This window comes from Poromitra crassiceps, assembly GCF_964638095.1.
Source record: "Poromitra crassiceps genome assembly, chromosome: 1".
NCBI classification, from domain to species: Eukaryota; Metazoa; Chordata; class Actinopteri; order Beryciformes; family Melamphaidae; genus Poromitra; species Poromitra crassiceps.
This window is the reverse complement of record NC_139623.1, coordinates 113,962,057-113,974,297: the sequence shown is the minus strand read 5'-3', so window position 1 is coordinate 113,974,297 and position 12,241 is coordinate 113,962,057. Positions and strand designations below refer to the sequence as shown.

The following is a 12,241-nucleotide window of genomic DNA, read 5'->3' as shown; positions in this document are numbered from 1 at the left end:
CCAATGCTTTTTTGTTGCTATTCTGGATTCTCTGATTTAAATGTTTCAAGTTCTGTATAGCTATACATCCATCACTTAGGACTGTTGTACTCTGGGATTTATTAAATTTTTTCTAGTGTAATTTCTTCCATGGGGGGTCTACATTGGCCAGCAGCCAGCTTGGTGTTTAATTTTACTTATTTTTTTAAGATTATTTTTTGGGCATTTTTGCCTTTATTCAGATAGGACAGTAGGCACACAGGAAAGGTGGGGAGAGAGAGGGGATGATTATGTGCCAATGGGCCTCGGATCGGATTCGAACCGGCCGCGCGAAGGACCGAGCCCCCGTTGTACCATGAGCCACCAGGACGCACTCATTTTACTTTTTCAACTGGCCAAGTGAATATGATCAAGTTGCCATGACATTTCCAAAATCTTCTAGCCGTTGTCATCAGTTTCCGTCACTTCTCCACGCTTAGAAAACACAATTCAGATTCCATGGACTGTGGAACCCAGGACTTGAGAAGATCACTCTTGCCTAGATCCATCTGAATGCAGGGAAAGGGGCTGGACAGTCTTTGAGACACAGGACAAGTGGGGGAAGTAGAGGTGGGATACTATGGGAGGGGGGGGGATGTTACACATTCCACTTAATGTCCCAGAACTGTGGAGTGGATTTCTCTGTGGCTGTGTCGACTTCCATGATATCTTCATGCTGGGAGGGAGGTGATGTCACCAACTCTTCATCCATCGAATGACCTAAAGCTAAGGGGGAAATAGCAAAATGAATGATCACATGGAACATAGTAAATATGCCATGCTATATCAAACGTGCTGATATCGCCGTGTTGGTATCGTTCCCGGACCATCATTTTTCCTAGTATGGCCTGGGATGACCACACCCCCCGAACTCATTTGATTGGTCACCGCAACTGCTTCTTCCTGTAAACGTGCGGCAAGTAAAAAAGATGTGGTTAAGATTAGGGTTAGGGTTTTCTTATTTAAAGCGGGAATAAACCCCAAAACACTTTTTTTCAGCTTTTAACCAATATATATGACTTTGGGGGTGGTGTGTGAAGAATTCTGGTCAAAATTTCCACATTTGAGACCAAACTGTTACCATTGTACCATTTGTATCATTTTCAGCAGCATAAGTTCCCTCTATGGGTTGAACACTGCTTTTTTTTGTGCCCTCAAATGAATGGGATATTTGGTACATCGTGACGTCACGGTGGGTTTAGCACGCGCCCCACTCATGTGAATTTTTTTTTTCCCCCCATTGATTATTATTGTAGTTCACGTGCATCCATGGGTAATGTCTACTGTGGCTAATGTTAGCCACTAGTTAGTTATGTTACATGGCAGTAAAATGCCACTGAATGACCAAATTGATATAACTTTTAAACATTTCGAGTAACACTGTTTCCATACGGATCACCAGCGCTAGTTTGTTGTTTATAACGTGGCTATATTCATAACGTTTTATATCTCGGATGCGTTATTTCGAATACCACATAGGTTACGCCAAACCCCGCATAGGTTACACCTCGAATCCCACATAGGTTATGCTAAAACCCACATAGGTTACGCCTCGAATCCCACATAGGTTATGTTAAAACCACCACCGCAAAGCATGTGGGTTTCAGGACAAAACAGTCTCGAGCCACTAACGTCATCTTTAGAGCACAATATTCCTGGAATGCAAGTTTAACTAAACAGTTACACTTGGGCATTCTACATAAAATTAAGATATTACGGGTTGTTTTATTTTGTATGTTACATACTTATTGGCCAAGATATGTTAGTTTATGGGGGAGGAATTCTGCCAGGTAAGGAGGGGAGTGTGGGCGGCCATCTTGCCTGCGGGGTTTTCGGATCGAGTGGAGAGCCGTTTTGCAGGAAATCTGGGGGGTTTAGTCCTGCTTTAACCACGACCAGACCCAAACCCTATCCCTAACCAAATTGTTGTCATTGCCTAAAAATAATGTCTAACCATAAGGTTTTATAAAAATGTGTGGTTTGACCGGGAATTACCTTGCGCATTACTGAAAGCCACTACTAACCCGAGCACAACCTGTACTGCACTTTTTTCAGTCCCTAACCCTAATCTTAACCACATTATTAACCCCAAGCATGTGAATTATTTTGGGTTTTTACATAATAACATTAAACAGTGACTGACTAACAGGATGATTGGGGAAATGATCATAATGCACACACTTTAGTTTTTTTATGTTGCATGACCTATTGTGAATATTCTGTAATAAAGGCATCACTTTTAAAAAGCCATGAACACACGTAAGGCTTATCATTTCAAAGCATATCAGCTGTACATTTAACATTACAGATATGTGATTTCTGCTGTATTATTGCATATGCAATTTGGGCACCCAGAGTCTATCAGTCTGATGATTAATAAGACTCTGGGACAGAGGCTGATATTTTGGGGTTTCCAGTGTAGAGCGGATGTCCATGCCAAGACTTCCGCTTCCGTGCGCTGCGCTCATTGTTTACAGTCACGCGACAATGGAGTTGGAGTTGATCGAGCTATACCTTTGTCCGCTCTACACTTGAAACTGCAAAATATCGTCCGTCTGTCCCAGAGTCGTATTCGTCATTAGACTGATAGACCTATATGGGGGCTCTATCGTCACAACGGCGGTAATTTTGCGTTACCGCCCATTTTGCGCCTGAACAGCGCCACGCTATTAGTGGCCGTGTTGCCCCGCTGCGCTCTGCATTAACTCGCCGCGAACCTCCATATAGGCGTGTTTATGCCCAAAAACGAGAGAGAAAAGAGAGATGGGGAGAGTGGGAGCGGGGGAGAGAGAGAGGGGAGAGAACGAGAGGGGAGAGAGAGAGAGTCAGACAATTGGAGGATGAACAAGTTCGAATTCAATATAGATAAACCATCAGAAACTAATAAAAAAAATGGTGATAACCAAAATTGGTGCTGATGGAACGATATTCCATTTGAAACACATCAAAGGGCTGCCGTGCAGTTACACAGTGGATATCCCGATGGTGTATATGTCCCAAAGCATGCACTTACTGTAATTAGACGTTTCTGCATCGATGCATCGATTCACTGATCAATGATCCAACTGCATCGATCCACAGTAAAAACGTCGATATTAATCGCAATGACCCGCCATAAAATAAATAAACATGATTCATCATGCTTTTATTTTGGAATCCACGCTATGTCTGCGACATCTGTGCATCACCGAGCGTTCCTTCCCAAGCGCACGCCCTCTTTCATGTCCTCATACAATGATTTTGGAAGAAAGAGGGGAAAACTGACAAGACCATGCCGTATGCAAAAAATGCGAATGCGAGTTAAAATACTCGGGAAACACTATGAACCTGGCCAACCATCTGAAGAGAAAACATAGCATTGACCACGCTACTAGCAGTGAAGATGCCGGCTCCTTAACTCCAGCCGTGACCACCTTTTTTCCTCAACAATCGAACCACAACTCCAAAAGAGTGTTAAGTATCATTATGGTGACCAGATGTCCCGCTTTGTGCGGGACTGCACTGCATTTTCATCACTTTTCACGCGTCCCGCAAATTGAGACGATGTCCCGCATTTGCGTGAGATAGAGCGCGAGACCGAGGCAGATAGAGAGGGAGAGAGCGAGAGACAGAGACAGATAGAGAGGGAGAGGGAAAGAGAGGGAGCACGAGAGACAGAGTGGGAGAGAGATAGATCTCAGCGCAAAACTGGATGGTGGAGGTAGACGATACCATAAGATGCAGGGAAGATGGCATAAGAGGTGTGCAAACTGGTGCGCAAACGATAGCTCCTGTACGACGATAGGGCCCTGGGTGCCCTGATGCATATGAGTATCTGTGTCAACCAGTGGTAGTTGTGGGTCTTTACTTGGTGTGCAGGTAATCATAGGCTCCTCCCACTGGCCGCTGGGTAGGCACCTGACAACAGGGTTGAGTCTCTGCAGGAAGCCCTCTTGGCAGTAGTAGCGCACCTGGGCGTTGGTCTCATAACGCAGCCGCCTCTTACCGAAGAGCTTTGTGTTTGGAATCTCGGGCGGCTCACCACAGGAGGCTAGGCAAAGAAGAAGAGAAGAAAAAGATCATGCTGAGATGAAAACATCACAATCGGGAACTAAAATGGTTGAGAGCAACGCTCATTTTAGCAGCCAATGAAAGGAACAGTTAACCCAAAACCAGTCACCATTGACTTCACTAGTACTGTACTGAAGTCAATGATGACTGGTTTTCTCTCGAGTTGTGCTGGCAAGCTCCCTGTGTGTTATATGGACAAACTTCACCTGTGTTTCAACTGGCATGAGGGGGAGATGATGACAGAATTGTAATTTTTGGGTGAACTATTCCTTTAATGACTCTGAACACTTTTCCAGCATTGTTTTGTTTTGAGTTAGATAGCTAATTGGTCAAAATGGTAAATCGACTGTATTTAAAGAGCGCATTTTATAGTCTATTGCGGCGATCCTCAAAGTCCGGACTCCGGTCCGCATCCGGACCGAGACGCTGTCCTATCCGGACCGAGCCCTATAACCTACAAATCATTGATAACTTACATTTTCACGGACCGTTTCTATTTTAACCGGCACATGCTTTTATAGTCTTTACGGTACTACTGGTTTATCTGCCATGAAGCTCACAGACCAATGCATGCGCTGTAAATCATCACACGTGATGCTACTCGGCCAATCAAATAAGCAAATCGTTTCTCTCTGTTGCTTCGTTCTCAGTGGTGCTGCGAGAGTGTGACACACGGACGGAGGCGAGGCGAGAGATAGTAATTTCACATGGTGTGCTCAAAAGAAACTACTCTTACATGTCCATTCATTGTTCTTAAGGGCAGATCAAAACCAGTATGTCTCGTGTGAAGTGTGGTGCGATCCTGACCTGTCTATGGAAGCGCCACACATGAGCAAACACACATACACACACCAGGGCACACTCACTGCCCAATGCAACAGCATGCGAGGTTTGCATTGCAATTGCATTGATCGACAGACAGACAGACAGACAGACAGACAGGGAGCTCACTTCTCTCAAGAGAAAAGGTTGTTTGTCGGCTGAGAGTGTTAAATGTGAAATGGAGTGAAGAAAAGGGGAAACTTATTTATCTTAAATTAAAGTACTTCATTTTAAGATGCACATTTTTCCAAAGCACTCTGTTGTATGTTATTTTTAAATGCATTATTTTACTTGAATTGAGAAAAGAACATTTATTTATTATAGTAGGCTAGTTACCGGTATGTATAATTAATCCAGTTAAATATGAAAACTGTAAATAAGCATTGTTGATGTTTATTTTGATTTAACAGTCAGTTGTTCACTACATACAGACGTACCATTAGGCTACTTCAATCATTGAGTTCAATGGCACTGAATCATAGCGCAAGCTACGTTACAATGTTCCGGACCTTTGTTTGAGGAAATTTTCTCTAACTGGACCTCTTTGAATTTTAATTGAGTGCCCCTGGTCTATTGACTACTACCCAAAGCACTTTTACATGAATACCTCACATTCACACTCACAGTGACGGCGTCTGTTCGTCGGGAGCAGTTATGGGCTCAGTGTCTTGCTCAAGGACACTTCAACACGCTACCGGGAGGAGCCAGCCTCGAACCGGGAACCTTCCGATTCCCAGGCGACAGCTCGACCTCCTGAACTAATGCCGCCCAATAAAGCGAACCACAGCACTCATCTACTAAGTACTGTAGTTAGTTCCATTGAAAGACTGGAGAAGGAACCAGAGCAGAGAACAGAGGTGTACTCACAGGTGCCCTTCTTGCAGGTGTAGGACAGGTGGTAGTTACATGGCACGTCACTCCAGCGGCCGCCGTCATGCCACACCATCACTGCACAGTCCTCACCAGACAGGAAGTAACTGTCAGGCTGGCCTCTGTACCAGTTCTCAAACAGCTGGCAGAGAGAGGCAGCGAGCAAAGGGAGAGAGAGTACAATAGATGAGAGTAGAGTAGAGTAGAGTACAGCAGGGGGGGGGGGTGGTAGAGGTTGTTGAGATTGAGTCTGGGCACTTACACAGAGACGCACTCACATGTAAACATTATTTCTCAGGACTCTTCCAGTTGTAATATATATTTTGGATTTCTGTTTTATGTCAATTGCAAATGGACATCTGTTTTAACCTGATTAGAGTGGAAGGTGGGAGAGTCAATGTGCACTAGGAAGCTTAGACAATGATAATAGTCAATGTATTATACTTACTTGAACTGAACATGCTGAATTGTAAACCACACACTTTTGGTACTGCCAGTAAGTTAAAACCAACATCCAGGATTATTTGCAAATATTATTTCACCCAGGTCTGAGTCAGACCTGGGTGAAGGGGGTAACCAGAAAGAATATAAAAGCAAAATGCAAGATGCACTGGTCGCTTAATGCAACAATTTGACTGAGTAACACTCACCAGAGGGTTCCCGTCCGACCAGCGGAAGTCTCCCTCAATGGTTCTGTCATTCAGTCCAATCCACTGGTACTCTCTGTATTTGTCTAGAGGTGAGGAGACGTTAGGAGGATAAAAGAAGGGAGAAAAATAACTGTAGTAAAGATAAGATAAGTATAAGATGAAATGGGTTCAAATCCAAGTCAAATCAAGACCAAAAGTACTAGACCAGACTGATCCAAGTCATTTTCAAGACCACATTTAATTGGAAGGATGAACTAAATACTGCAAGATTTTATTCTAATAATACAGTTCCTGATGATAGCCTAATATACTTGTTGATTTTATTCTAATAATACAGTTCCTCATGATAGCCTAATATACTTGTTGATTTTATTCTAATAATACAGTTCCTCATGATAGCCTAATATACTTGTTGATTTTATTCTAATAATACAGTTCCTCATGATAGCCTAATATACTTGTTGCCAGAAATATGGTAACCTTTTCAGAGCAATCAATTGGCTTGTTGGTCTAGGTGTATGATTCTCGCTTCGGGTGCGAGAGGTCCAGGCTTCAAATCCCGGATGAGCCCTGTACGCTTTAGGTTGGTTGAGCGAGAACCGCGCTGTATTCATGAATTCTCTAATTTAATACACATGATATTTGAATCCCTTATCTGAAATCTAAGTCAGACAGAAATCATGGAACTGCAGTCGTCTAGGAAGCTAGATTGTCAAGTAGACCAAGTACCAAAAACCAAGTAGATGAAGCCAGACATCATCTTTTCTCAAATGCTACCAAGTCCCTCGAGAACTTGCCTCCCACCCAAGATGCACTGATTCAGCATGTCAAATGGGCACTGCTGCAGGCCAGTTTCTACTGGAATCAGGCAACCTCCGTCGAGCAAAATATCCAGAGTTCAGTACGTGGGGCTGATACTGGGACTCCATGACTTGGGAACCTTACTGGACCCATCTTTCAGATGCCAGTAAAGCCTAAGCCAGGGCTATTCAACTAAATTGTTCAGGGGGCCACATTGTCAGAAACCTAAGGGGCCGGGGGCCGGACCGTTCCCCGAGCTATTAATCCCATTATATGTACACTTGACACAACGCGCCACCACAATTTGCAAAACTTGTATTTCACTACATTGCAAAAGTAGCTTAATTTTCATTTAAAAGTGCTTAATTTCTGTGCAACAAAAGCTGTGTTAAAGCCCCAAAAGTAAACATATTTGAAATGAATCTAACTATTCTACAACACATGTCAGCCATTTGAAACATAATTTGGTCAATTCTGACCTCTCTTAGCTACACCACAGCATTGTAAACATTTATAGTGCATCAGGAAAGGAAAACAACTGTAAACATTATTTCTTGTTTAGAACCTAGCACAGTATTAAATACTGAGTACCTCATGAAAAACTATTAATATTGCATCTTGGAGTGGTTCATTTTCAAAAGTCAGCAGAGTCAGGTTAGGTGGGCGTGCCTGATCGCTAAAGTCGTTAGTTGACTGGTGCCAGGATTTCGTTTTGAAGCTGGAAGTGACCCAGACCCAGACAGATCTGCAGCATGCAGTGACGTAGTTAGCGTATCCGTATCTAGTAAGGACTCTCATGTGTCTGGCGTTGAGACTACCGAACCCCAAACTGCTCCCAATGGCTGCTCCAGCACATTGCGTGGCAGCTTGCTGCCATCGGTGTGTGAATGGGTGAATGTAGACATGTTGTGAAGCATTTTGGATAAAAGCACTATCAATACAGTCCATTTACCTTTTAACATGTCCATTTTATTTCTTCTTTTCGTTTATTTTCCTGTCAACCATTCTATGTGCTTAATGAAGTTGCTTAATGCACTTTTTATACTCTTTTTTTAAAGTTTTGTTGTGATGCTTTTAAATGTCCATTTTACTCTTTTCTTTTATTTTCCTGTCAACCATTTTATGTGAAGCACTTTGAATTGCCTCTGTGTATGAAATGTGCTATACAAATAAACTTGACTTGACTTGACTTAACATACAGTATGAGTCTCCATGGCACCCACCCGCAGAGTCAGGCATGCACCACCAGAGGAATGTGAGATAATGATCTAATCACCTTGTTGCCAGACACAATGCCAACACACCAGCATCACAACCATGAACTGACTCAGTGAGAGGTGAGTTGTTGTGTCTGTTCTGGACCACACAACTCAAAACAAACCAATTCAGTTCTGAGGTTTGAGAATGGTTTGAATTAGAGGGCTGTTTGGGTGGTCTGGTGGTTAGAGATGTAATGAAGAGTCCTAAGCATAAGTGGGGCCGGGGTAACACTTTATTTTGATAGTCCGCCTACAGAGAGTCTATAGACTCAGAGTATTTGTAACTTTTGAACAGTTGACGTTCAACAATTCAACTCTTCAACAGATGTTTAACAGATTATAGAGTACAGTATGTGATGATAATTCATGAACATTCCTGCATATTACACTACTAGGACTAGGTGCATGTGTGTGGAATGGGAATCAAACAGAATCTGCTGTTGAATCTCAACTAATAAGCTGTTAAAACAACATCTCAGACAAAGCCAAACTGTTGAATTGTTGAAAATCAACTAATGTCAACTAGCCTAATAAGCTGTTGAAATGTTATAAATACTCTGTATACTCTCTGTAGGCAGACTATCCAAATAAACTGTTACCAAGCAGAACTTGAATAGACTAATTTCACAGCAACCTTTTTGAGCCGGTGCTAAAGCAGGGGTAACCAATACCCTTACTGATGGTTCCATTCCATTTAGATGTTCCAGTGCCAGGGCCCTCTGAAAAGCATTTACAAATTCAACCTAGCAGTGCAGCTATCAAGGCTGCACTGCTAAATATTAGGTCACTTGTAAGCAAGTCGCTTCTAATAAACGATCTGATTACGAGGCATAAACTGGACCTCATGTTCCTCACAGAGACCTGGCTTGATCTAAACAACAGGGAATATGTTCTTAATGAGTCAGCCCCACCTAACTTTAACTACATTGACGCCCCCAGAGTCGGTAAGAAAGGGGGAGGAGTAGCTATTATTTTCTCTGATGCTTTTCAATGCAAGCAGGTATCGTTTGGCGACTTTTCATCATTTGAATATCTGGCCGCTGTTCTGAAGTGCTCTCCCTCTATTTTACTACTGATTATATACAGACCACCTAAGTACTCTAGTAGTTTTTTTGATGAATTTTCAGAACTCCTTTCTATAATCTCCATAGAACATGACTGTTTAACTATTGCAGGAGATTTTAATATTCATATTGACAACCCCAATGATAATAATGCCAAAGAATTGAATAACCTCCTTGACACTTTTGACCTGTTACAACATGTCTCTGGGCCCACTCACAATCGAGGCCATACCCTAGATTTATTTATCACCAAGGGCTTTGAGTCATCGTTTCTTTCAGCTAGTGATGTTGCTCTGTCCGACCATCTCTGTATTTTTCTTGAACTCAAGATCACCCCTATCGCTCTTACTCGGTCAAAAACCATCAAAAAGCGTTACATCAACGAGAGTACTAGCACACGGTTCATGGAGGCTTTCTCGCTGGCCCCTTCCCTCTCCTCAGCCTCTGTCAATGATCTCCTAGATAACTTCAATTCTAAAACCCTAAAGGCTATTGATGCTGTAGCCCCCATTAGATCTAAACTAATCTCCGGTAAGAAAAAAGCACCATGGAGAAACGCTCCCTCTGTAAATAACAAAAAAAGAGATTGTAGGAAAGCCGAGCGCAAATGGCGGAAAACTAAACTTCACATCGATTATGACATCTATAAAAATAGTCTTCACTCCTACAACCAGGAACTAAAAAATTCCAGAAAATTCTTCTTCTCCGACATTATCAGCAAAAACACCAATGACGCTCGCACTCTTTTTGCCACTGTTGACAGGCTGACAAACCCCCCCCCACAAATTGCCCCTGATCTTCTATCCAATGTCAAATGCAATGAATTTGCGACCTTCTTTAGGGATAAAATTATAAATATCAGACTAACTATTTCCACATCAAGAACAAATGTGGCTCCGCCGCACCCACAGAATAGGTGCTTAATTAACATGACTCAGTTCAATGTCATTGACCACAAGAAACTAGAAGAAACGATACGAGGCCTTAAATCCTCATCGTGTTGCCTAGACACCCTGCCAACAAGCTTTCTAAAAAATGTCTACAGTTGCCTGGCGACCGACATACTGAAGATAATTAATACCTCTCTTCTTACAGGCATTTTCCCAAAATCTCTAAAAACTGCAGTTGTTAAGCCCTTGCTAAAGAAGCGTAGCCTCGACCCCTCTATAATCAGCAATTACAGACCAATATCAAATCTTCCCTTTATTAGCAAAATACTCGAAAAAACTGTCTACCAACAACTCAATACCTTTCTATCCTCCAATGACCTCCTAGATCCTTTCCAATCAGGCTTCCGACCCCATCATAGCACCGAAACTGCGCTTATCAGAGTTATAAATGACATCCGAATGAACACTGATTCAGGTAAAATCTCAATCTTAGTGTTACTAGACCTCAGCGCTGCCTTTGATACGGTTGACCACGAAATTCTATTGGACAGACTGGAAAACTGGGTCGGGCTTTCCGGCACGGTCCTAGAGTGGTTCAGATCTTATCTGCAAGACAGGAACTACTTTGTCTCCATTGGCAACTACACATCTGACCAAACCAAAATGACATGTGGGGTACCCCAAGGATCAATTTTAGGTCCTGTCCTGTTTAACCTTTATATGCTCTCTCTGGGCCTAATTATGCAAAAAAACAAAATAGCTTATCATAGCTATGCAGATGACACCCAACTCTACATAGCCCTCTCATCGGATGACTATGCCCCCATAGAGTCACTGTGTCAGTGCCTTGCGCAAATTAATGATTGGATGTGCCAGAATTTTCTCCAACTTAATAAAGACAAAACAGAGATAATTGTCTTCGGCAAAAAAGAAGATAGGCTCAAAGTTACTGCTCACCTCGAATCCCTATCTCTGAAGCCAAAGGACCAGGTAAAAAATCTTGGCATTATTATTGACTCTGATCTAAATTTCAACTCCCACATCAAGCTTATAAGAAAATCTGCCTTCTATCATCTAAAAAATATAGCAAGGATTAGAGGCTATATGTCCAAACAAGATCTTGAAAAACTAATTCATGCTTTCATTTCTAGCAGGCTAGACTACTGCAACAGTCTTTTCAATGGTCTTCCCAAAAAAGCTGTTAAACAACTTCAGCTCATTCAGAATGCGGCTGCTAGAGTTCTAACAAGAACCAAGAAAGCTGAACACATTACACCAGTTCTCAAATCCCTGCATTGGCTGCCAGTAAATCTTAGAATAGACTTTAAAATTCTGCTAATAGTTTACAAATCTCTCAACGGGTCAGGCCCACACTACATCTCTGAAATGCTTCTACACTATGAACCATCCAGATCCCTGAGATCTTCAGGCACTGGTCTACTAATTGTCCCAAGGACCAAATCTAAACATGGTGAAGCCGCGTTCTCCCACTATGCCTCTCATAACTGGAACAAACTCCCTGAACACATTAGATCTGCCCCTACTCTGCCTATTTTTAAATCCAAGCTAAAGACCTTTATGTTTACTCTTGCTTTTAACTGCTACTAAACTACTGCCTCTCTCGGCCTGTAATTTTAAAAAGATTTTTCCTGTACATTTCCAACAAATGGACTGTACATGTAATAATAATACTGAAGAGTGCCTTGTAACTTATTTAAAACAGAAATAATGTTTCATGTTTGTTAATTTGAGTATATATTTTAACTAAAACTGTCGGCTGTGTTTTTTATGTGTTTTTTATATGTGCATTGCTTTGC

General features: G+C 42.2%; 1 protein-coding gene across 1 annotated transcript in view; it reads right to left on the bottom strand.

Annotated features, from left to right (window-relative positions):
• Positions 1-616: 616 nt before the first annotated feature.
• The window catches only part of bcan (brevican), a gene marked incomplete at both ends in the record, with an annotated part of 45,714 nt that continues 34,089 nt past the window's right edge, over positions 617-12,241 (bottom strand). Inside the window, 4 exons of the mRNA XM_083632684.1 lie at positions 617-744; positions 3,866-4,048; positions 5,758-5,902; positions 6,411-6,493. Coding sequence (XP_083488810.1) covers positions 617-744; positions 3,866-4,048; positions 5,758-5,902; positions 6,411-6,493 — 539 coding nt within the window. The remainder of the gene's footprint in view (positions 745-3,865; positions 4,049-5,757; positions 5,903-6,410; positions 6,494-12,241) is intronic.